The following is a 24,910-nucleotide window of genomic DNA, read 5'->3' as shown; positions in this document are numbered from 1 at the left end:
TGACACACACCTCTGCTACAGTTCCCTTCTCCTCACCTCCCCCCAAAAAACTAGAACAGGAACCAAAACAACGAAACAAAATTAAACAAAAAAAAAAACAAAAAAAAACAAAAACGAGGACGAAAAGAAACCAAAATCACAGCTGGACCCTGTCCTACACGAGGTGTTAGAAAACAGGAGCCATGACAACACATTCATTTCCACTAAGGGTGTGTGAAGCAGGTACTGCCCCTTCCGTAGCTCTCGATAAACCTAGTCACTGACAAACACTTGTGGAAAAACATATGCACCAGTCTCCTGCATAATACCAGCTGCAACTATAACAACAAGGTTATAAACATAAACCTAAAATAAGATGATAACATGTAAATACTGGGTTATTTAGTCTACAGTACAGTAATCTGGATAAAAATGACAAGGGATAGCCTAATTTCCTTTCCCCAAACAACTTTTACTTTCCTACGTTGGATCGACCTTCAATGCAAATCTTAACCTCCTGAGGAATAAAAGAAGGCTTGGGAAGAGTCAAAGGTGGCTCCTCTTCTGATTTCTCTAGTTTTCGTGTTTCGGGGGCTGACCACCTCCTCTTCCTCGTTGCTGGGGGCTTGCTGGGTTCTGTTTTGGTGAGCAAAGGTGCTGCAGGCAATCCTATTTTGTCCGGAAACTTCAGTTCACCGTTCTCAGCTAACATCTGTGCGCTTCCCTGATTAATCCCGTTTTCCTGCTCCACATACCTGTGTCTACTTCCAGCTAGACTGTCATTCTTTGAATGCTTCAGCAAGATACTAGCTGAGTCCACGGGCTGGCCCTTTTTAATAGAGCCGTTCTTCAGGTTCTTGAGTGTGAGCGATATGCAGACGTCCCCCACCGAGAGTTTGGAGCATGGCAAATCAAAGAGCTGGCTGGTTCTCTCGGGGCAGCAGGATGACCAGCCTTGTCCAAATACAAAAAAAGGGTATTCTACCAAGACTTCCACGCTGACCTGCAGAAAGAGAGGGGATAACAGAGAGAGAGAGAGACAGAGGGAGAGAGAGGGGAGAGCGTGAGATCACCCGTGTGCCCTCACACACGTGCACGGCAGGCGGCGCTTGCTGCGGGGCAGCGGGATAAAGCTGCAATTCCAAAAGGGCTGTTCACTTTCCACAAAATCAGCACATTGACCACCAGACTTCAGGCCCGTCCTTGTCACATGGCCGTTAATGGTTTCTCTAAGCTGAGCATTTCTTAGCACAGGACCTCAGGAGGAATCAAGCTTTACCTTTATCCAGCTGCTCAGAGGCGTAAGAGGCATTCGGCAAACTGCGTTCCCTGCCATCCCCCTGTGGTACCCACAGCCTGTCAGCCACATCTAGAGACAGCTTCCAACCAGAGGATGGCTCAAGGGGAGCTCTCAGTTCTGATATACGGTTTCCTAAATGACCAGGGGAACGTCATCCTCATCTCTGCCAGACCAAGCGCATACTCACCAGCGTGCAACGGCTGAAGGTGTGCTCGTTTCCTCAGTACACACACAGCTGTAGCTCTAAGAGCTGCGAGCGTGAACCTGCCTTCCCCCAGCAGTCCTGTCACCAGTCCAGCTTCTTCCCTTCTCCACCTGCTCTCCCACTCTGCAGTTGAGTTCGCCTGCTGCACTCCCTCAGGGGGAGGATCCTCTATCCTCCTCCTCCTCCTCCTGCAGTTCCTGCACTGGGTCTTCTTTTCCGCACAGTGTCCCCTTTCCCCTCCCCATTTCACCCCACTTTAAAAACACAGCTGGTTATGGAATCCTATCTAACCATCCTACAGGCAGCTGCCATAGCCAGGAGAACAGACCAGCATCAGGTGCCCACTGCTCCTTGACCTTGCCGACGCTGGTCCCAACATGATAAAGCACCTCAATACCTGCTTATCTTTGCACGTGTCAGCAGTCCAGGCTCAAAGGCTTGGTGTGGGCTCATGTGATTCACAACCCAGGAAATTCTGACTAATACTATTTAAAAATGTGGCGTGTGTTTTCACCTTGCTGTCTGTAACACCAATGAGGTCTGCAATTCTAAGAGGATTGGCTTATGCTGAAGTCAAACATCCGCTGTTCTGGTGCCAAGGTCCCCGTGGCCTCTGGAGCTCTTCTCAGCCATGGGGGGCAGCATCCTGCTCTGACGGTGCAACTCCTATTTGGTAGGGGCTCAAGGGCAGGAGAACACCTGAATACCTGTGCTCATATCTCATTTCTGAGCCATTCAGCAGGCATGGAGCATACCAGCTGCCTGAAGAGCCTTCCCTCTCCAGGAACTGGGATTCACTTGAAAGGAACATCACAGCAGGCTTGTGAAACCACCTCTCACCCTTGGGAGCAACTAACGCTGTCATACCGAGCGTGGCTTTGTATACATTTCAACACTAAGGAACAGAAGCAGTTTGAGATGGACATTGCACTCCAGTGTTCAAACATCTTTGTCCGTAATACTGAGTGTGAACCTTGGGATGAAGCTGCATGTCCTGTCTCGTGGAAGAGGCTGGACTCAATGACAGTCCACGGCACCCAGCAGCCCTGCCACTTCCCTGCTAGCCCTGCTTACCCTCACAGGCGCCCTCCCCGCATGCAGGGCCTGAGGTAGCTCCCTTCGCATCCCACCAGCTCCACATCCCTTTTTGGCAGGAAGACTTCATCAAGGATGTCCCACAGCTCAGAGACAGAGGCTCCAGAACCAGGAAACCAAAGATTCCTATGGGATGTTGACTGTGCCTCTGGCTGGTTAAGCCCCTGCCATGCACTAGCAGTCAACTGCAGTTAATGAGACAGTTGATTCTGCTGGGAAAAAAACTTATATGCTACATACTTCTGCAACTAGGCCAACAAATAACACTGCACGTATGAACCTGCCACTCCACCTGCCCAACATAGTAAGCCACTGTACAAGGAATTTCAAAAGGGGCAGTTTAGAGGCACAAGATACCCCTCACTTCATCAATTTCTGTCACATTAAACCTTTTCTAACCAGACCTGTCTCCCAACAGTCAACTACACACATGGCAAGAGTGGAAATGGACCTGGTCTATGCTCTGAACTATGGAGTCAGTGGGGCGAGGTAACCATTAAAGTCCCATTGCTCCATCACGTTGCATAGAAACACTCCAGTATCAGGATTTGCAGAAAAAATTGCCCAGAGTTTGGGATCCTATTCCATACCTATACCTCTCAGTAAGGGGTCTGATTGGGAGAAGTGGTGAATATCCAGTATCTCCCAGGACTTAAATGGAAACTGCTGTTTACACAGAGCTGTAGGCTTCTCTCCAGGCTGGTGGACGCAGCTTTCTCCTTTATATTGCTGTGTCTCTCCTCCTCCTTCCTTCCTTCCTGCATGCTGTATTTTTTTTTAATTTTTATACTTTCCCATCCTTGTCAAAAGCTATTTGTATCTGTGGGAATCATACATGCTTATGTGCATCATCCTCACCAACACACAAGTTCTTCTTGATGTGAACACGCTTCCATCACATGTTATACTTTTTTTTTTTAACATGGCATCCAAAACACTTGCCTGAACTGTCAGTCACTGAAACAAATCCCAGAACTGGTAGTGGTGATCATGAATAACACTGAAGGTGGTGAAATGCCAGAATTTCCATGATCCAGTCACGATGTTCACATACCACGACTGATTTGAAACGGGTTTCCTCACGGATTATCAAGCCCTGGTTTAGGTGGCTACTTTTGGATTCAGGTAACTTGGGATTCAAGGTAACCATCCTCTACAAGCAACAGAATCATAGTCAAAGACCTTTTAAGTGTGAAAGTTCAGTAAGAACATCCACACATAACTTTCTTCTGACCACTTCATTAGAACAGCAAAACTTAATTTTAAAAGCTTCCTCCCCCAATATCTTGCCATAATTATTGTAGGAGAGAAAGAAATTTGGAAGTTGTTCTCCAACTACTAAGACGATAAAGCAAGAAACCAAAACGTTGGTCCCTCTTCCAAGCACACTGAGGATCCACTGCAAGTTACTCCAAGTTATATTTCTAATTTTAAGACTGACTAGTGAAAACACCCAAAACTCTTCAATGTAGCTGCTGAGTATCTGCAATTTTCTATAACCCTTTATAATTTTATTTCTCGGCCAAATTCATAGGTAAGGCAAGCAATTCAGACTGCTCAGGGAACCCTGGCTGGAGCTGTATCACAGATGACAGGTGCTGGAAGACCTGACGACCAGAAAACACATCATTCAGAAATGCAGCAATTTTAGTCTTGGGGCTCGCTGCTGCAACCAATGTAACAAGCACTCAAGCAAAAGGTGCCAAATAAAAGTGGTTTGTGTGAACTGTATTTTAATAAATGCAAACATACATTTTCCAATTAAGCATTTTTCTCCCTGGTATTATTAAAATGTGATGAAACTAGGAGCGGTAGGCTGGAAACAAAGAGAAGGAAGTGGTTCTGGAAACAATGTGCAATTACGTGGTGGAGCTCTCTGCTGATGGCCTTGATGTAGCTTCCGAGAGACTCCTTGGGTCCAAAAAACTAGAAGCTCTCCCTCTGGCAGAGAGAAGTCTCTGCAGGGCTGCACTCCCACACCTCCTCCCATCCTCAGAGCCTTTGGGACTCCTTGTGTTCCCACCACCGCAAACAACATGTGCCTTCACAAGAGTGGATTTCCTTTGAGAGATTTACAGGGCTGTAGGCAGCACTTTGTGCCACAGGGACTACCTGGCACAATACATGGTCTGGGTAGGCATCCTCCCAGGCCTGCATCTAGCCCAGCTTCAGTACACCGTTCTTACAACAAACTCACCCAGGGCTTGAAGGTTAGGGGCTACTGCTCTCCACAGCCACACGATCCAACCATTTCTCAAGAGAAGCTACCTCTGTCCACCAGACCACTGGCTGCTGAGTTTATCACGAGCTCTTATCTGCTGCTGCGCTCCCAGAATTCAGCAACACGCATCCAAAGACAGACTACAGCCCCCCATCACTCCTAAGAACAAGGGCCCCCCGTGACCAGGGCACACGGACACAGAGGTGGCATGAGGGGAAGGCTGGGAGAGATCTCCCCTGCAACAGCGAACTGAGTCAACAGCTCTTTCTGTGCCTGCTACGGTGCCAAAGATAATGAAAAGGAGAGCATGGAGTAAAAGAAAAAGTAACTGGTTTGTGTGTGTGCAAAGATATAAAGGAAAAACTAAACTAGACAATGGTCTAAAAAAATATGCACTAAACTACACTAGTTGAGGCTACTAACTAGATGCTCTAACTGGGCCTTTCTGATCCCTAGTGTCTATGACTGGTTTTTAAGAAGATTAAGAACTCTAGGTTCATCTTTTCTTTTAAAGGTACACTTTAGAAATGACTAGGAACTGAACCACAGGGATGAAAGCAAACGTTTCACAGAACTTATTTTGCATCTCCTGTGTGTTTTGACCTTAACATCAATGGAGGTGAGTTATTGGCTTCTGCTTGTTCCCGGCAGCGAAGGAAAAGACAGGTTACAATGATGAAAGTGTTATTACAAGAATAATATGTGGAATTGCAAAGAGATGCAGATCTGTAGGTCTCTTCTTTTAGGTAACTTGAATGCAGGGGTGTAACAGCTGGACTGTGGGTTCTGGTCTAGATAACGCTTACTTGACTTCCTAATGCTATGAAATGGAAATCTAGCATCCCTCCACAGCTACGGCCAGTTAATTCACTGCAAAGACACGTAGCTTTAGGTGGGTTAATTTTCCTCTAGGTTTGCATACCTGGGAGAGTATTGGATTTGCCAGGTGACTGGAAGGCGGGGAGAGGAGGGAGGATGACCTCTTTCTGCTGAAGTGCTGTGTCAGGGAGGGGCTGCTGTGAATTGCAGTGATACGACAGAATAGCAGCTGCACGGTGCCTCCCTACTTACATTACAGTTGTATATGCTCAGCTAAAAATAACCTCCTGTCCCTCAATTGGTGAGAAAACTAGCTAATGTTTGCACAGGGTCGGAAAATACAAATTCATCAATATTATAATGACTTCCCAGAGATCCCTGGGAGGGGTACGTAAGTGAGCCAAAGCTAATGATAACAACGCTATTTTTGTATGGCGCTTACTCTTTACAACGTACACTCCCTCGATAATACCATCTGAAAAGCTCCCTCCTTCCAGAAGCAAGCAACTGAGACTTACTTGTAATAAAATACTTTGCGAAGCTGTGCTGCACACACGGCTCCACCAGACTCTGGAGTCAAGATATATTTAAGTCACAGCGCTCAAAGCAGTGCCACTAATGCTGTTCTTTCAACGAGCAGACTAAGCCCTCTTCACACAGGCAGTTTTCTAACGAGTGCTGACTGCTGCATGCCTGCTAATAAGGCTAAATGCTTCCCTATGGCCACGGCGGGCTGAGGGTGAGGTCACCGGAGACTTCAAGCACGTAGGAACGATCTCTCTCTCTTTCTCTCTCAATCCAGGCAAGGGAAAACCGGCAGAGCCGTCCCCGCTATGCAGGGACACAGCTGATCTGGGAAGAGACCCAAGTGCTGGAATCTGCAGGAAACCTAAATTAAACCCCCGTTTCTAATCATATCTCTACGTGACTCGCCCTCCATTCTGGAAGCATCCCCGGTGGGAAACACAGCTGGGGAGTATTTGGGCTGCGATGATGTCAGCCCGCTCCTGATAGGCTTCTCCGTAAGGTGACACTCTGCAGGGTGAGACCCGAGTGCCTGGATTCCTACAGCCTCAGCCCCGGCTCGCTCTCAGCCAGAGGATGGCACTCCACCCCCTCCAAAGGCGCTCTTCTCGGCGCCCGGGACTATGCAACACATCGCCCGCGATGACAGATCTGCGAACCAGACACGACACAAATGCTACCTGCTAATTTGTACCTCTTCTGCTGGTGCAGAGACCGGGTGGCCTGGCTGCAGGGAGAGAAATGAGAGCGAGATGAAAAGTGCAAACGGGAGATGGCTGCTTTTGAAATCTCATTATTCAAGGCACCGGGGCCAATTCTAGTCACTGGTCCTGATCCAAGGACGGTTCCTCTCATTGTGAAGCACCGAAATACAGTGGAGCGGTGGGGAAAAAAATAATGTCTTCATATTGAAAGCACCAGGAGCCCAACTTCTATCAGCTGCACAGATGCACACACATACACGAACAAAACGACGCAGGGAATCTGCATGTTTGGCATGAGAAAGGGAACGTGCCATATGTAGCAACTTACCGTGCATGCACCACTGGGGAAGGGCAGGCCACAGACTGCTGCCACTGCAAGACATTTTTCGTGTAATCTGCTCCTCGGTACTGTCACTGTTTGTTTTCCTTCCCCTGTCAGCCTGAGGTGCTTTACTACATGTGTCCACGTCCAGCTCCTCTCTCTCATTCTCCTTCTCCGGTGCTGAGGGTGCAGCGTCAGGGCTGCAGACACTGCAGTTCGCAGCACTCAAACCACACAAAAAGGATTTCCAACAAGAATATTTAAAACTAGTACCTCTAGGAAGCAAAATGCTATCCAGTATTATGTGAACTGCTCCAGCCTCAACACAGCAGAATCTAAATTGCTCAGAAAAGGGACAGCATCAGGATAACGCTTTACGATCAGTGTGTGCTCATTCTCAACCTAAAAATACCTTTGGAAAGTTACAGGGTTTCTTCCTACATTGCGAAAACCTACGAGAAACTAAGGTTAGAAGCACAGCCTGCCCAGCCACCTAGATGGTTCTTCTTTCCAAATTTCCTTTGAACACACAGTTTAAGTGAGCTGTGCAGTGTTTAAACCACCCGCAACCGAAGCCTCAGTAAAACTCTGTAGTGTATTTCAGAAACTTACGTGTGTGATGGAGCCACTCCCAGGCAGCTCCAAGTTTTCAACCTGTGGAAATTCACTGCCTTGTGCCCTACCTATCCCTCAAGGGTAGGATTTGAGCTGAGTCTAACCTGAGCTTTCTAGTGTGGAAGGTAAAAATCAACTCTTAAAATGCAAAATATATCCTCTTGTACTGCTTACACTGTTTTGTATCTTAATCAAAAAATATGAAGACCATGCAATTCTCCCTGTGGGTTCTCCAGCTATAAGAAAGACCCGGTTTATATCCAAGAGACTGCATTTACCACCAGTGTGACACTGATGGCTCCCCTAGCACAGTGAGGGGGATATTTCTGGGACCAGAGTTGGTATCACGGATGGACAATGAAGAACCAACCTCGCACGGACCCAAAGCGACCGAGACATACCGAGCAAAGCTGCACCTGGGGAGCAGCAGCGTGAGCCCCAGTCCACCCCCCGCGCCCCACCACGCGTTGCCATTACCTGTGCTCGGTGCTCCCCGACCGCAAACTGTATCACGGCAATGCCTGGGCTATGGCTGTCTTCGATCCTCTCCACAGTGCTGGAGTCTATTTTCAGGTCGTTGCTAATTTCCGCGCTCTGTATGAAGTCTTCTGTTTTCAAGTCCTCTACTTTCTTCAGCTCCCCGTTGGCCAGCTGAATGATCGACCCCTTCATGAAGTAGGGGGGCAGCGTGGGGGGCGCGGCGGCAGGGGAAGCGATGGACTGCACCACGGGCAGGTGGATCTGCGCCTGCACCATGGTGGCCTGGTAGGCGGGCTGGGTGGTGAGGGGCTCCGCGCTGAAGTTCTCGTTTTTGGGGACGGCGGTGGTGACGAACGTGTGAGGCACTGCTGCAAACTGGGGGGACGACGTGACGATGGCGGGCGTGACTCCCGACGGCTCGACGTCCGCACCCCCAACGGGTATCAGCAGGGACTGGGTGCCAGGGATGACCAGGTGCTGGGGCAGGCTGCCGGGGTACCCGATGGCTTGCTGCTGCCCGCTCAGGTAGCCGATCACCGGCGGCTGGGTCCCGGCGTAGAAGGCTGTTGCCGGCAGCCCGACGGGGAGTTGCTCGGAGGCGCTGTGGGTGGTCTGAATGACGGTGTGAGGGGACAGCGTGGCCACCGCCTTCACCCCCTCGTGGCCCAGAGCCTGCTGTGGAGACAAGGCGTAGGACCGGTGGGTTGGCTTCCCCAAGTGCAAGCTGGCCTTGTCGTTGAGGGCTGAGGGAGAGGTCTCGCGGTTGGTGGCCTGCTGCACCTCCATGTCTGCTGTGGGCGTGCTGCTGTTGGGGACTACCATAACGGAGGCTCGGACACCTGAGGAATCCCGCACGCCGTACTCGGCGGGGCTCGAGTGGACCACCACGTGCCTGGTCTCGTAATGATGGGGAGCTGGTTTATTGCCTGCTTTGACTAGACCCATGTCGGCAGAAGGCGAAATGCCGTACCTCCGGCTCTTCTCTATCTCGCCGTTCAACACCTCCTTGGCCTGCATTGCCTGCAGCCGGCTGCTCTCGGGCTTCTTGGGGGGGTCCCTGGTGACAAAGTGGCCCCCTGAGTCGGTGTACTGCACCACCACTTGGGAGGAAGGACCGAGGGTGAGGGTGTGCGGGATCACCGTCTGATGGGGGTGCAGGGGGACCGGGATGGTTGGAGGAGAGACATTTCTGACGGTGCTCTGGGAAGAGCTGGAAATGTGGACGTACTGGTTCTGCTGGGTGGGTGGAGGAGACCCGGCGGCGATCAGTCCAGGCGTCCTGACCAGGTGCGGCTCAACTTTGTGCCCCTGCTGGCTTAAGCCGCTCATGCTGGCCAGCAAAGTGGAATAAGCCTCCAGCTGGGAGCGCTGGGATGGAGTGGTCGCAACGGCCGTGGCTGCTGCCACGGCGCCGGTCGCAGAATTGGCTGTTGGGGAAATCAGCTGCGAGGGGATGAAGCCGGTGTACGACCCGCTGTACTGGGGCCCGACGAACTGGAAGGTGTGCTGCAGGTGGGTGTACTGCACGGGGGAAACGGGGGTCCCTGACTGGGAGAGGGCGGGCGAGTACACCGTGGGGAGAGTGGTGGAGGCTGGAACGGACCTGGGTGCGCTGGGCGGGGAATAGTCCAGCCCTGCAGACAGCGACTTGTGCAAACCCTGCTGCAAGCCCGTCTCCACCGACGATGTCCCCCCAGGACGGTGCCGGGTCCCCAGGCCGCCTTGGCCGCCGGGTGTGCTGGGGAGCCATGCTAGGTTATCCGCACGGTGGTTTTCGTTTGGCAGGACCGGCTTCACCTCCGAAGGCAGGCTGGTGGCAGGGATTTCTCGCTTCTTAGGCGGCAGGCATTCATTGCTCCGCTCTTGGTTGGATTTCATCTTTCGCCGTCCCCCCTCCACTGTGCTTGCTTCACTGTCTGGCTGGCTCTGATTTCAGTCTGATAAACGGAAAGTCACATTTGATTTCTGCAAGGGATCCAGTGACTTCATGAGGAATCATCTCCCCGTGAGCACGATTCTCCGATGGCTCCTCTGGATTCTGCAACGAGAGGGTGGGCAAAGGAGAGGGGAGTCACACCGTCAGCACTGGGAAATGAGAACAATCGAGCAGACACCCGAAAACAGCAAGCGAGTAAAAGAAAAACCTCTGCACAAAACAAAACCCATCAGGCATTGCCACTCTTGTGTCAAGGAGCAGTTGACAGCCGCGCTGTACACAGTAGCAAAAATCCTAGGCACTGCTGCTATTGAATCATGAAAATTTTTACAACTTTAGGCAGATCGGAAACTCCCTGGCCATAACTTGCCAAATTTAGCAGTGGTCACTTATTTGCCAAGGCTCACTTTCTCCTCCCTCTGGGAAAACCCTCCATGTCTCTAAGGTGCCCGGTTTGCTCGTCCAGCCTCTCCTTCCCCTACAATGACCATGTTGCCTTCACCCTGCCCTGTCCTAAAAAGCATGAGAGTGCGGCAGGGAGCCCGAGGAACATGCAAGGACAAAATATTTACGTTAGCAACAAGTAGCTATTAGTGGTGCGGAGGGAAGGTGGTGGGTCACTCCTCAACCCTTGAACTCCAGAGTCACCCACAGGGTGAATTCACATCACACTGGGCAGGGATGGAGAGGCAGCAGCTGCCCCCGCATCCCCCCACATGCCACGGCTCCTTGTGGGCACACGTGCCCTTCATCTACCAGTCTGGCAATGAACCTCGGCCACGCGATCTGCTTACAGCAGCAACCCAGAGACAGAAATGGCTCTGAGCCAGCTTTTTAATGTGTAGGGTTTTTTTTTCACGCCAGTGCTTTGAACTCTCTCTGCTACTGACACCTCCTGCCCAGGCACCCAGGCAGTGCTCTGCGCTGGGAGATGTCCCCCCACTGCATGCAGGTCAGCTGGAGCCAGGCACCAGAACCATCTCCATCAGGATCTGATCCTCTTGTTTCTTAGCAACCCGGACCACAGGGGCTGTGGGTACCACACTCCTGGCCACAGCCACACATCCAAACCCTGAGCAAACTCAGCCCTGGGGACACCTCGCTAGGACTGCTTTCAAAAGTACGTTTGGGTTTCCTGATCCGAACCAGGAGCCCCCACTACTGGAAAAGCTCACGACTTTATATTGGGCTAATTTTGCTACTGGAGAAATCTAGTTGCTTTCTTTGCTCTGCATCACTTAATTTGGTGACTTCTGCCACCCAAAGGCAACAAAGTCAAAAAAGTCTTCCTAACTCTTTCATTATCTGCTAAGGACAATATCATAACTGAATCACATCATGCTTTGAAACAAAAGCAAAAGGAGCTGACAGTTTCCCCCTACCTTCCTGAAACCTGCCTCACTTTGTCCCATAACAAACTTTATGGAGAGTGAAACTCTTCCCCAGCCTCTGTCCAGCCACCGCCTGTCACCTGCGCTTCTGGCTGTTTTGAAAGATACGGAATAATGGGTGCAGAGAAACAGTGCACCTCACACTACTGGCATCCTAACAAGAAAAGCATGCACTATATGAAAGAAAAATGGAGAGAGAAAGAATTAGGAGTGGATCTGAAAGAAGATGGAAATAGGATATAGCCCACTTTAAAGTGAATGCTCAGCAGCAATAATGATACTTATGGCAAGTAATATTCCTTTGGGGGTTTTCTTTCCCTGCTGCCTCGCTTCTAATGAACAATAAGCCTGATGTTTATATGTGTATGCAGTACTTTGAAGACATACTAGACTAAGATTAAACCTATCTTTAAGAGCACTCTTTACGTTTATGGTCCTCCAAGCTGCTGTAAGCCTGTAGGAAAAGTCCAAACCTTCTAATGGTTTAACACAATCAGTCTTCAGTTAATTATTCTGTTGTTTAATTATTGACAAACAGTAATCAAACACCGATAGTCACAGACCTGGGGCGGGGGGGGGAAGGCGGGGGACACAGTTCCAGAGCAGATTCCCCAGCTTTCAGGTGAGAGGGAGGATGGAAGGACTCAGGGCAGCTTCAAAAGAGCCTGAGATGCCTTGAGCACAGCGGCTCAGGGGCAGTGGCACCTGCTGAGTGGTGGCTTGGCACCGCCACCCCGACCTGCCCCGACCCGCTGCCAGCACCGCCGCCGCGGCCGGACGATGGCAGCCAGGAGAGAAGGGTCCCTGCTGTATCAGCATGGGTCTTCCCTCTCCTCCTAACAGTTGCTCAGCGCATCTTGGCAACAGCTAAAATTATTATATTACACATGACTTACAGATTTTTATTTTTAAGTTTGACTAAAAATAAAACCGCCGAGCTCACATTTGCGCAGTCATCCTTGGTTAACTTTAGCTCACTGTAGCCTTCTGCCCTGGGCAGTCGGCTTTGGTAGGTAAGTCAGCAGCTTCTGGCTGAGGTGGCTGCCTGGGGATGCCGTGGGGGGATGCTCACGCTGGGCTGGGACCATCCTTCAATCTCTCATGGAGATGTACATGAGCTGCAAACCCAGAATTTAGACACACTCCCATGGGGAAAAGCTGAGCCCTCTGCCTGCAACAGAGCAGGGACCTCATACATGGGACTGAATAGGACCAGTCTCTTTGCTGTGATGGACAAACCACGCTCCCCCAAACTAGTTGTTCCAAAAGCCGAAAGCATCTGGGTTCAGTTTCTCCACATCAAAAGTACTACTATGAAGCTATATGAAACCTGGTGAAGTTTCACTCCACAGGAGCTGAAGAAAAGGTTTCATTCTACCAAACAGCATCAAATCACCTAGTTTTGGGTAGCTTCCAACATCCTTCAAAAATACCAAATACTAAATCTTTCAGGTTTTTTTTTTGTGTGTGTAAATCTTTCCTATGGCTGACTTCATCATCACCAGTAACAAAAGAGCTGCCCAAAATCTCCTGGAGAGCACAGGAGGAGTGAACGAGCTTAACAGAGACAAGGGATGAGACAGCCGTAGAGTGGTGAAGACTGCCCCACTTTTCCAAGCTCAAGTACTTCACAGTGAGACTTTGAACTCTTAACAAACACAAGCCTGGATTTGCAGAAATGTAAATGTACAGCATAAAACAGCCTACTTCTACTTCAAGACTTAAAAATAAAACGGTAAGTTCTCAGCATAATTCAAACAAGACAGGACTGATTTTGCTCAGGAAGCAATGAAAGGAAGACAATCCAAACAGAGCATCTCAAAGGCAAGAGGTACAAGACCTGGTTAAACTGTTCGTTGCTGGCTGTCCTAGAAAGAGGAACGCCTGCCTTCTACAGTGTGCTGCACAGTTCCTTATTTGTACGGGGTTTTTTTTTGGATCTAAGTCATTTTTCTGACTCTCAAGATCTCCCTTCTCTTTAACTTCAGAGCTGTCAATCATGATTTGGGAGATAGGCAAACCAGCAGCAAACACCAGGTGATTTTTTGCTCCCGCCTTGTATGTGTGCGTGTGTAACACGAGTGTGTGCGTGCGTGCACGCCTGTGTAATTATGGCTGGGAAGGTAACGGGGACAAAGAGATCAGGGACAGCAGCTGGACTTTGGTATCTCTGGCAGCGAGTACACATGGAACATTGCTAAAGTGTCTGGACAGCCAGTGTCCGCTGGCAGCCTGCCCACACTCAAATTCCTGGAAAGGCTTAAGGCAGAAAAATAATCACTTGGAGGAGTCACCATCTGGGCTTGCTCCGGTCCCAAAGGGATTGCTCACTGGAGCTCAGGATGTGCATTTTTCATGCAAAACTCCAGCGTTTCTCTGCAAGGCACTCTAAACCTCACTATGTCTCCCAAAATATTTTTGTATTTATTTCACCTAACAAATTTAAAACTCGTAAGAGGATACTGGGTTATAGCTTGAGGGGCTGACTTCCTGTATTTATCCGGAGTTCACCACAGCAAATTTAAAACCAGCAAGGGAAGCCTCAGCCTTCACTGTAACCGTATGCTGCCTCCCACCACCCGGGACCGAGTCCTGGGGTGCAGAGAAGTTGGGGCCAGACTCTCAAGCCACCGCAGCACCTGGCTATGCAAACGGTGGGACATCAGCTAACATCATTTCTAGGTCTCTAAAACACCTTCAAAAATCAGATCCCCTATCCTCTCTGGTCCCTGGCCTTTCTGCAGCTGCTAACAAACTCACACCAACATTTACCACCAGGAGCAAGGGCTGGGACCACATACTTGTTTGCCTTATTACATGGAGCACTAACCCAAGGGGGGCAGCCATCAGCCTCCCACTTCAGGGATACTTAATTCAAACCAGTCACTTATTGTCGAAAAGCTCCTTTGATCCCAAACCCTAAATAACATGCGGGTCATTATGACTTTTTAACTTTTACCTCCACATATGATCAGTAAATTCTCACATTTATCCACGCAATAAAAAACTTGTGTCTCCCCTTTGTCAAGACACCCTGCCTGGCAAGTAGGCATCAATGTAATATTCAAAGAGTACACCAAAAAAATAAACCTTTCCACTGAGCCCGACAAACAGCTCTTTATGTCTGGGGTGTTACTGGGCAGAAGCAGCAGTGCAGTCTGGTGCTCCTGCCTCAAATCGCCCGCCCATCCCACCACGGTAGGATGAGCAGCTAATTTCAGTGGCGCTGGAAATCAGTGGGAAGGGAGGGCACTTCATCCCACCTCTCCCTCCCCTCCAAGGAGGCTGGCATCTTGCACGATCAGATTCAGAGAGATTAAAAGACAGACACATTGCAGAGGGCTCCGCAGCTGCACTCTGGCTCTCAGATCTATATGCCAGCTTCCCCCCACACACACACTCTGCACCCTGCCCGCTGCCAGCTACATATTCAGAGTTGTAACCGCTACAGATTTAATTAGCCTTGCCATGTGCAGCTCAGCGCACGCCAACAATAGCTATAGGAGTTTATTGTCCAATCCGACCAATTTCACAGCGCTCTGGCAGATTTCCCAGGAGGGCCAACTGCAGAGATCCATTAATAAGAAACATGAAAACCTCTAATAAAATTTGAAGTTCTCCTCCCAAAAGTAAAGGATTCCTGATCAACACCATATCCGCGAGACAGATTGTCCACTACAGTGTTCGCTTTTATTGTGTTTCTGAGGGTCCGCCACAGCAAATTGCTACAGGTTTCTGCAGAGCGAGCACCTATTCTGCATGTCCCTCCTCTCCCCGGTCAGATCAGATGGCCTCTATGCAACATGAAAAGCAAGTGACACAAGCAAGCACACCAGTAGATGTGAGATGCCCAATGGCTCGACATACCCATGCAATTTTGTGATGCAAATATGTAGGTACCAGAGTTGAGAGAGGAAGATTTAAGAGGAAAAAACAGCATAAGCTACATTCCCAAAAGGATGGAGAGATGATGGAGTTCCAGGACAGCCATTCATTCAATGACATTCATGAATACAGGTGACACAAACTGATTATTAGAAAGCTACTCCAGTGGTTAATTATCCATTTCTGCTACTTAGCTCCTGAATTTTGAGGAAAATGAGAGATCTGCATGTTCTAAGCAGGGCATGTGCCTCCTGTAGTCTTGCTTTACTACAGTTACACGTTGGTTAGGTACACAAAGCTATTTTGTGTGGTAGGTGCTGGTGAGCTGCACAAGGATAGAGTGCCAGGATTAGCTTTGGTTTTAGTCAAGATAGCTGATGAATTAAGAGTTGGAATTAACTTTCAGAAGTTTGCAGGTTTCTGCCATCAGTTCATAGGAGTGCCATCACCAAGTTCTGTACAGAAAAGGAGCCCATATTTTCAGCATCCGTGAAAGTCAGGCCATGCTCTGGATGCAGAGCACACCTTTCCGTGCACACGTACAGCAATGCAGCTACAGGTAAGCCTTTTGGGACTGTGAGTATCATGGGTGAGCTGAGTAGATTCACAACCTACTCATTTATTCCATGTTCTCACAAAAAATGTTTTTAGCAAAGGTGAGCCCTCCCTCCTCCTGCTTTACAGAGAGGTGGTAGCACAGAGCGCAGCACAAGATGCCCGGCAGGCAGGGAAGCTGGAAGCAAAGGAAGCATTTGCTCCACAGTCTGACCCCGTGGCCGGGCTGCTGCTGGAGGGCTGGGATGTGTTGGCCATCCTGCTGCCCTCCCAGCCCACCCTGTGGGCAGCACCCTCGCTCCCCGGCACAGAAATCCTCTGCCTCATAGTGCCAAACCTGGGTGCTCAAATATCACGAGTCAGGCCCTGCATCTTGCCCTTGAAACACATGATACTGGTTTACAAATAGAATTTCTTAAAATGATAAAGGTGGAGGTTATTTGCTTCTTTATTATTTTTTCTTTCAACTTGCCCTTCTGCTGCGTAAGGCCTTTCAGGCTCAAGGTCTCTAGCTCTTCCACGCAACCCACAAGACCAGAAGCTTACTATTTTAGTGAGAAGTGGAATTTCCCACCTCATTGTTTGACATCAGGAACTGGAGTTTTGTGAAACACCATCAGATATCTAGAGACTAGCGATAAAAATGCAAGAGCTGACAACGCTGATGACAGTGACGTATCTTTGAGGATGAAGCGCTGGACTCCAGAGCCCTCTGCCTCTACGGAGGAACAGGGAGAAAGAGTTAACTGCTTAGCAGTATGGACCCAAGCCCTGGGGCAAAGCCCTTCTCTCTCAGCTGCACAGCAGAAAGCAACCTCAGCTGAACCCCTACGGGTTCACCTCTATCTGTAGACATGAAGGAAAGACCTGGGTCTGCTTGGGCCTGGGGTTTCAGCTCAGGCTGACTGCAAGGTCCTGCAGGCAGAGCTGATCCAGGTGTGACTTTGGAGCACATTCCACCGGCACAATGTTTTACTGCCTTTACAACCTGACAAAGGTCTGCCAAACCCCTCCAAAGCCCTGCTCCCGAAGCCTCGGAGGTGGCTGTGCCAGGAGCATGAGGACCACCAACCCAAGATGCTGGGGAAGGCAGCATCCCCCTTCACACACACCCAGTGCCTTCAGTAGCAGCAAGGAAGCCATGGAGCAACACATTTTAAAGTGCTCCTTCAATCCCACTGACAGCAGAATGGGAAGGTGAATCCCATCTATACCGCTCCACGAGTGACGAGATGCAGCACCTAACCTTTTGTCTCCTGCACCACACCTACTGCTGCCAGCGCAGGACGGTGGGTTTAGAGGACCAGCTTGTCTGACAGTGCACAGCGACATCCTTCCCTCTTGCACCCAATCCCCTAAGGACGTTTCTGCAGCTTAAATGAGTGAATAGAGTTCATTTATAAACAAGTATAATACCGAAATTACTTTGTTGATGTTTTTTCATTTATCTAAAATGTGCCCAGCTACAATGGGAGCTGCCTACACAATTTTCCATTGAAAATTTCACGAGTGACTATAAACGTAGCGACACCCACTCGCCGCTCATTTTAACTTGTGACAGAAACTGTCATGCCTGTATGAACACATTTGCACCGCAGATATGTCACACAGGTCTCCTTCCATGTGTCTGAAAATGCTCGCTAACGTTCTCTACTTCTTCAGCAAAACAAATTAGAAAAGACGCCTGGCTTCGCTGCCAGAAGAGATGAATAAGACCCCCACGAAAAACTACAGAAACCGGGGGTGTTTCACCCCTTTGAAGATCCAGCCAGTAACACCAGCGAGCAGCAGCCAACTCGGAGCAGCCATTTTAGGGATAGGCACAGGCGCTCACGGGGAGGAACGTACCTTTAAGCCTGGCTGATAAGGGGACAGTGTGAGAGCAGGGCTTTAGGGGCAGATTTGGAAAGGTCAGCTGCATGCCCTATGCCTTTCCTTGAAAGTCCTCCCTGCAGACTGCTTCTCTGGTAGGTTCCACGTGCCAGCAAATTAGACCGTAATTAGTCCATCTGTAAAGCGCGAGATGTTAAATTCCCTTTGAAATGGATTCCAACACCTCGCCTTCTCTCGGGCTTCATTCGGCAAAGCTTTAACTTGAAGCAATTCTGCAGGAGCCCTTGCTCGTAGCCCCAGCACTCACTCAGTGCCTCGCTCAATCAGGATCACTGACCATCACTGCTGACAAAACCCAAACGCCAGCGGCCTGGCCCGGCTGGAGGCGTGCTGCGCGCTCCCCAACGCTGCAGAAGGCTCAGACTCAGTCCAACATCGCCCCCAGCCACCTCTCCGGTCTTGTCTTTCTCTAATTCATTCATATTTTTTCTTCCTCATTCAGACTCGGCTTCATCTGGGTGTGCCCTGCAGCACTGCCTGCTCATCCTGTGCAGACCCTCAAAACGCAATCTGGACACAGGCAACAGCGTGGGGGTCAGTGCACCTCCAGACCCAACCAGACCAACTCCTCTGTGCCACCTCTCCCCACGAAACGCCTGTCCTGGCCCTGTAGCCCACCAACCCAAGTGACTAGTCACTCTTCCTGACTCAGCTTTGGAGGGACCCTCTCTCCTGCTCCATGGGGAGCGTGGCAGGCAGACAAAACGGGCACACAGAGCCCACTGACCCTTGTCACTTGACTAAGGCCAGCACTGCAAGGGCAAGATTGCCCTGCCTGTTCTGTCTGACAAGGCGACGCAGAAAACAATTAAAAGAAAATGAAATAATGCAGGTTTATAACAACATAGCAGGCTCCACAGTCACAGGCTCCAGTTGCAATTAAAAAACCCACTCGTTCCAACTAAGAATGCAAATCATCAGCATTGCTCTCAAGCAGGGAACGTTGACAAATGAAGGCGGTGTGCTAACAGGCGGTGCCAGTACTCTTAATTTAAGTATGTGAGAAACAAAGGTATGTACCATCCAGGACTGCCAGAAAGAACTCGCTTTAAACAGCAATCAGAAAGAACTGGAAGGGCTTAAAAATTTACTTTTCTTACATAAAACAGATACAAGAAAACCTTTTGCTCCCTTTCTCCCAGCCAACTGAAGAAGAACTGAGAAAATAAAAACCACACCTCTCCCATCAAGGTTATTTATATAGGAGATTTGAACTCAAGAAGTAAAAACATCCCTCCATTGGACGTGTGGGTCCAAGTGAATCACAGCTTGGAAATCTGAATGGATCTTTCGTTAAAGCCACTGAGCCACGAACATGCTTTCTCACCGCTGCGATCACTTCTGTGAAAGCATCTTACCCATCTGCCACTGGAAATCCGCGGCGCAGAGACAAGTGACTCCCCGACACCAGTGAAATGGACAAAAGGATGACTAGCTACCTGCAGCTGGTTTCAATCGAAAAGCCGAGTAATTATTGCAGCCCCTCTCCTGTGGCTCATATGGAGCGCAGCATGGAGCTGTAAAGCGTTATGCAAGTCTAATGCGCTGCCAGATCTCTTCGAGCAGGCAGCAGCCAAGTTGCTCCCTCCCACCATTGGCTCAGCTTCATTAACTTAATCAGGTATTCATTCATTCATTCACTCACTCATTCAAAAAAAAAAAAAAAAAAAAAAAAAAAAAGCCGAGTAATTATTGCAGCCCCTCTCCTGTGGCTCATATGGAGCGCAGCATGGAGCTGTAAAGCGTTATGCAAGTCTAATGCGCTGCCAGATCTCTTCGAGCAGGCAGCAGCCAAGTTGCTCCCTCCCACCATTGGCTCAGCTTCATTAACTTAATCAGGTATTCATTCATTCATTCACTCACTCATTCAAAAAAAAAAAAAAATAAAAAAAAAATTACACTAAGCCTGGCAAATAGCCAGCGCCACGCATGCAAGGAGCATGCTCGCATCCGCCACCGGGGCTGGAAGAAAAAGGGTGATGTCGAGATCCCTCAGGCTTTGAGGGGGGCGTTAGTTTTGCGTGAGGTTTGGGCACATCACAGCCTCCCCAAAAGCAGGGAGGGCTCGGGAGCTGCGGTGGGGCAGGCGACAGCTCTGCAGACCGTGGAATCGAGAGCAGCTCTGTAAGTCAGCGCAGCCGGCAAGCAGTGGGGTAGAGTATGCCCCCAGAGCAACGAGCTAATTAATTAATTTGGTTATTTAGGGGGGAAAAAAAGGAATTGTGGCAGGATCGGCCCAACTCGTTTTGCTGCCAAGGTTGCTACCCTTCCTTTCTTTCTCACATACCACATACATCGCACAGCTTAGTCCAGACAGAAGGGAACAAAGCAGAACGGAAAGGAAAAAAGAAAAAAAAAGTGAAGAGGGGAAGCATCACACAACCAATGTTAAGAGCAACAGGTAATGGAAATCTCTGTTTGACCCCCATATCTGTAAACATAAGACTTCCACAGGCCTGTAGCACTCAAGCATCAAATAAAGAGTCCCCCCCACTTGCACAGCTCTTGCGCTTGTTTTTCTTAGTCTCTACATGTAAGTTTGCAAAGAATGTTATTTCTTCCCTCTAGCTGTCATCAAAATGACTTTCACTGCATTTTTTTTCCGGCAAGATACAGGAAAGCTGCTTTATGACTATTCCAAAAAGCAGGTCTTGAGAGTCAGCTCTGACTTTACTGTGAAGAGCTTCATGCAGTGAGCCAGGCTGGGCATTAAGGACGGGGAGAGGTGTTACATTTCCCACAGCAGAAGCCAAGCAACAGCGTGAAAGCACTCAGCATCTCTCCCCCTTAATCTCATTCTGCCCTGTGTGAGAAAGTACCAGGTGGCAGGTTACTCCAAGCAAGTCCATAAAAGTAACACAGAAATACTACTGTGACTATTTCAAATTAGTGCTTATGGTTATATGATGGGAACGATACACCCCAGGGCAAATCCTCAGCCACAGACCTGCCCAACATGTCTCAAGAGCATCCACACTCCCCATCTTCCTCCAATGCCACACACCAGACCTCACAACCCCCCACCTTCTTCCCTGTAAGAACTTCAACTGCCTCTTCTCTAGCTAGCCTCCAGGTTGCTATTTCTCTTCAGACAAAAAAAATCCCCGGATCTTCTATGGCCACCGCCACAAACCACAATACAAATGACAAGTCAGTCAAAGGCTTTAGAAAAGGGCTATTAGCATAAGGCCAATGTTTAGCTAAAGGTCTGTGGTTCAGATGCACTTAGCAAAAGCACGTAAAAAGACCCCAAAACAACACCCGTTACTCCAACCCTGACTCTTCCTCTGACCATGCTGCAGAAGCCCACAGTTAACTCCTGGATCCCTTCTTGAACTTCTCTGGGGGTGGATGTACTGAAGAGCACCTATGTACCTAGTAGACAGGCAAACAGACAGCTTCTGGAGAACCAGCTGTTGAGACGTGTAAGGGCTACAAGCAAACGTTGCAGTTTGCAGCTCATCAGCAAGTGAACAGTGCAGTGTGGCTGAACATCACTTCTTTGGCTGCTACATGATAGTACGTAGGATTTGCTGACTAGAAAACAAAAACTACTCAAGATGCTTTTACTGCATGAACAGAATTTAAAAGAGAGAAAGAGATGGAAAGGTGTCTGAAGGCGACATGTTTCTTAGTTCTTGGCCTTCTGCACTCCGAAGTCTGTAGGACATCAACCAAGCAGCCTCAAAGTACTCTACACTCAAATCAGACTCCTTCACCAGAAGTTCAATCTCGAACTAAGGACTTTAAATTATCCAAGCACTTAAACACTGTGTCTCTCTCATTAACTTTATCTCTCTAACCCTTCTCTAAATGAAGTCTGAAGGTTGGAGGTTCCTCTTCTTTTCACTTCACCTCGCTTCTCTTGCATACCTGACACCACCAATTCATTCAAGACACAATGTGAATCCTTCCTCCTCTGCCTGTGCCACCAGTTTTAGCATCCCCTCTCCTGCTTAAACAGCTGCTCAAGCCTTCTTTGCAGCAGCAACCTCCTTTCCTTGCATCAAGGCAACAAACCACAGTGAGATTCCATCTCCTGATCCTCTCCTCCGTGCCCAGGAGCACCCAGCAAGGTGTCATTTCTGAAACAAGAAGTAGCTACATGAGTTTTAGAGTAGGCCATCATAAGAAAGACAGGAACATAATGGAGCAGGAAAAGAAAGCCAGCCCGGGAACAGTATGAGTCTTTTATCCCAAATGATCCAAATTTGGACAGAGGTTCTAGTTTGGTCTAGATAAATGAAAGGGATGTGGTTTGAACAATTCTGGTTCTTTATATGAATCATTTCACTTCTCCCCCTGAAAGAATCATTAGAAGAACGTGGGGTTTCATGATTCAAGGTAGGAGAATGAGAAGGCAATATTTCAGCACTGTGAAATGAAGCTTGCGTGTCTAACCGCACCGCCAGCTCAGAGTTCACTTCTCACAAGTGTCAAGTGTATTTTCCCTTCTGTATCTCTGCAAGCCCCAGTTCTGTCTGTTGTCATCACTCATGGGATTTACCTAATCCCTGAAACAGCAAAAAAAAAAATCATCTTACTGGCTGGAGAAACAGAATCACGTCTCGAGCACACACTGAAAAATTCAAATGGTACATATCATTTATTGTACCTTCATTCATCCACCCGCTGTTGACAGTATAAATACAAATGATGCCCATAAGAAAATGCTGAACTGCGGTCCAGTGTATTCAGTGGTATTTCTTAGAGATTTCCACTCGTTTGCTGTTTCTCTGCTCACATTCTCACACTTCAGCATATTTAAGCAGCTGCCTGTTTATACAAACAGCCTGAAACAAAAATGTTGATTCCCTTCTTCATCAAAGCTGGTGGCTTTAGCTGTATCCCTTGGTCTGAACCAGAAAGTAGGGCAGAGACAATCACAAGCTAGGAGTTTGTTTAAAATCTGTTATCTCACGATTCAGCTACACAGAGGGACTTCACAACTTTCTAAGCACAGAAATTCACCTTTTTGGAGTTTTATTTTTAACACTAGTGGATTGTGATGTTGACCTTTTAAATTCATTATATCACATTATACACAGCAGGTAAAACTTGCTGTACGGTGCCTTTCATACACAAATACACGACGGTGCAGTTCCAGATTTTATTGGCACTCCTTGGACTCAGACCAGCGAATCCAGCTCGTGACTGTGCATCCTCTACTGACTGAGCTCTCCTACCAGCCAGGGCAGCCTTTTGCACAGCACCCAGCGAAACAGCATTAGCCCTTTTGTAGTGAGAGATGCATCCAACTGCAGTTGGCCAATGTGTTTCGGTGGGTACCACCTACAGGGCTTTGAGGTGCTCGCTCCAGACTGGGGCTAAGGCAAGACCTAGTGTGAAAGCTCGTTCTCTAACCAACGATACCTCGCTAATGACAGGATTTCAGTTTCTGTGTCAGCTAATGACCTTTCAGAAGCACTCTAACTAAATTAGGGGAAGGGAAAGAGATTCAGCTGGGGATTTGAGTGCTCAAAACCTTTGTGCATTCATCTTCAAACCAGTGTTTAAGTGCTGTTCTCCCAGAGAAGAAAATAGTTAAAATCCTCCCATTGTTAAGATCCTCCCATTGCTAAGCAGAACCCAATGGTGGGACTTTCTTAGGAGAAGAAAGCTTCTGGGGGAGCCCCTTGCAAAAACTGCCTCATCTCACCAAGACGTCTGCTCCAACCACAACAAACAGGGAACACTGAACGTTGGTGAAGTCCACTCACAGAGGCATCCTGTGTCTGATTTGTGAGCTTTGGAAGCAATAGCTGCATGGTAGATGTGATGCATTCCACTGCTCCACAGCTTCACCTGTGGCCGCAGAGACATTACCTGCCATCACAATTCCTATGGCAAAAATCAAAAGATATTTTTCCCAGGATTTATTTACATTTGTTTAGTCCTGGACTTAGTGATTCTCCAGCATCTGATCTGTTTACCCCTCTCTTTCCCTGCCTACTCTGATTTTTTTTTCTGAATGCATACTAATTTTACATCTGTTAACCTCGTCTGGTTTCTTTTTCATATGTCATTTTTGACTTGTAGACTCCTTATGGTAGATACAGAATATAATGCTGTTCCTTCTGTCTTTTGTTCTTGTGTTTACAAATGAATGTTTCATTTTCTTAGCAATGTGAAATAACTACTGCAACGGATGATACATAATCTCCTGGGTACAACAGACGTGTTAGAAAAATATGGAATAACCATGAGATCATACAACCAGGGTGACTAAAACAACATCATCAGCCACAACTTACTCAACTCCCAAGGAGGAAAAACCTTGATAATACGCTGCTATGAGGCTAGCGAAACTAAAACTGAAATAAGCTACACAGTCACTGTTGCCCTTGGGCTAAAATTAAGTAAGAACTAGTGTTTTTTAATAGAAGTCGTAGAAATTTGTCAAAGAAAATTTACATTAAGAAATGCTTGTTTTCAAACCTGAATCTGTTAGAGGCAAAAATGTTTGAATATATTTACAGTTGGGGAAAACTGCTGGAATTCCTTTGAAAATTTTTTCCCAGTAATTAATTAAAAAAATAATAATCCATTTGCTGGGCCCAAAAAGGTGGTTTGTTATAAACAATTAATGAAGTTGCAATTAAAAAATGCTCTAACTGCAAGTGAAATTTGTTTGAAATGAAACTATCTGCAAGATAGAAAAAAGAGCTATAAGCTTTGTTATACAATTCTATGAAACATTTTAACCTATTATCTGATTTTCACTGTATCTCAGCTTTTCAAGTTTTCCTGCATGACAGCACGAGACATTTCTTTGAGATCTTGGAAATTCTCATGGGCAGAAATACCATTTCCTCCTAGCTCTGATTTCTAATTAGATTTAAATCTTTCCTAGCTGGGGCAAGACCTACCCAAGCATTTTGAAACATTGCCAGGTTGATTACCCATGTATATGAAAATTCACACCCTTGTTCTTGCCTAGGAAAAAACCACGAGCTGCACTGGAAAATGAGTCTTTCTTCTTTTG

At 48.1% G+C, this 24,910-nt stretch overlaps 1 protein-coding gene across 4 annotated transcripts in view; it reads right to left on the bottom strand.

The window, feature by feature from the left end:
- Window positions 1–430: 430 nt before the first annotated feature.
- ATXN1 (ataxin 1) overlaps window positions 431–24,910 on the bottom strand; it is a 221,720-nt gene continuing 197,240 nt past the window's right edge. For all 4 annotated transcript variants that reach the window (XM_014940746.1, XM_014940747.1, XM_014940749.1 and 1 more), the window contains 2 exons: window positions 8,263–10,303; window positions 431–982 (listed from right to left, as the gene is read on the bottom strand). In XM_014940746.1, coding sequence (XP_014796232.1) covers window positions 452–982; window positions 8,263–10,143 — 2,412 coding nt within the window. In that variant the 5' untranslated portion in view covers window positions 10,144–10,303 and the 3' untranslated portion in view covers window positions 431–451. The remainder of the gene's footprint in view (window positions 983–8,262; window positions 10,304–24,910) is intronic.

This window comes from Calidris pugnax, unplaced genomic scaffold (assembly GCF_001431845.1).
Source record: "Calidris pugnax isolate Ruff unplaced genomic scaffold, ASM143184v1 scaffold8, whole genome shotgun sequence".
NCBI lineage: Eukaryota > Metazoa > Chordata > Aves > Charadriiformes > Scolopacidae > Calidris > Calidris pugnax.
This window is presented reverse-complemented; position numbering and strand designations above follow the sequence as displayed.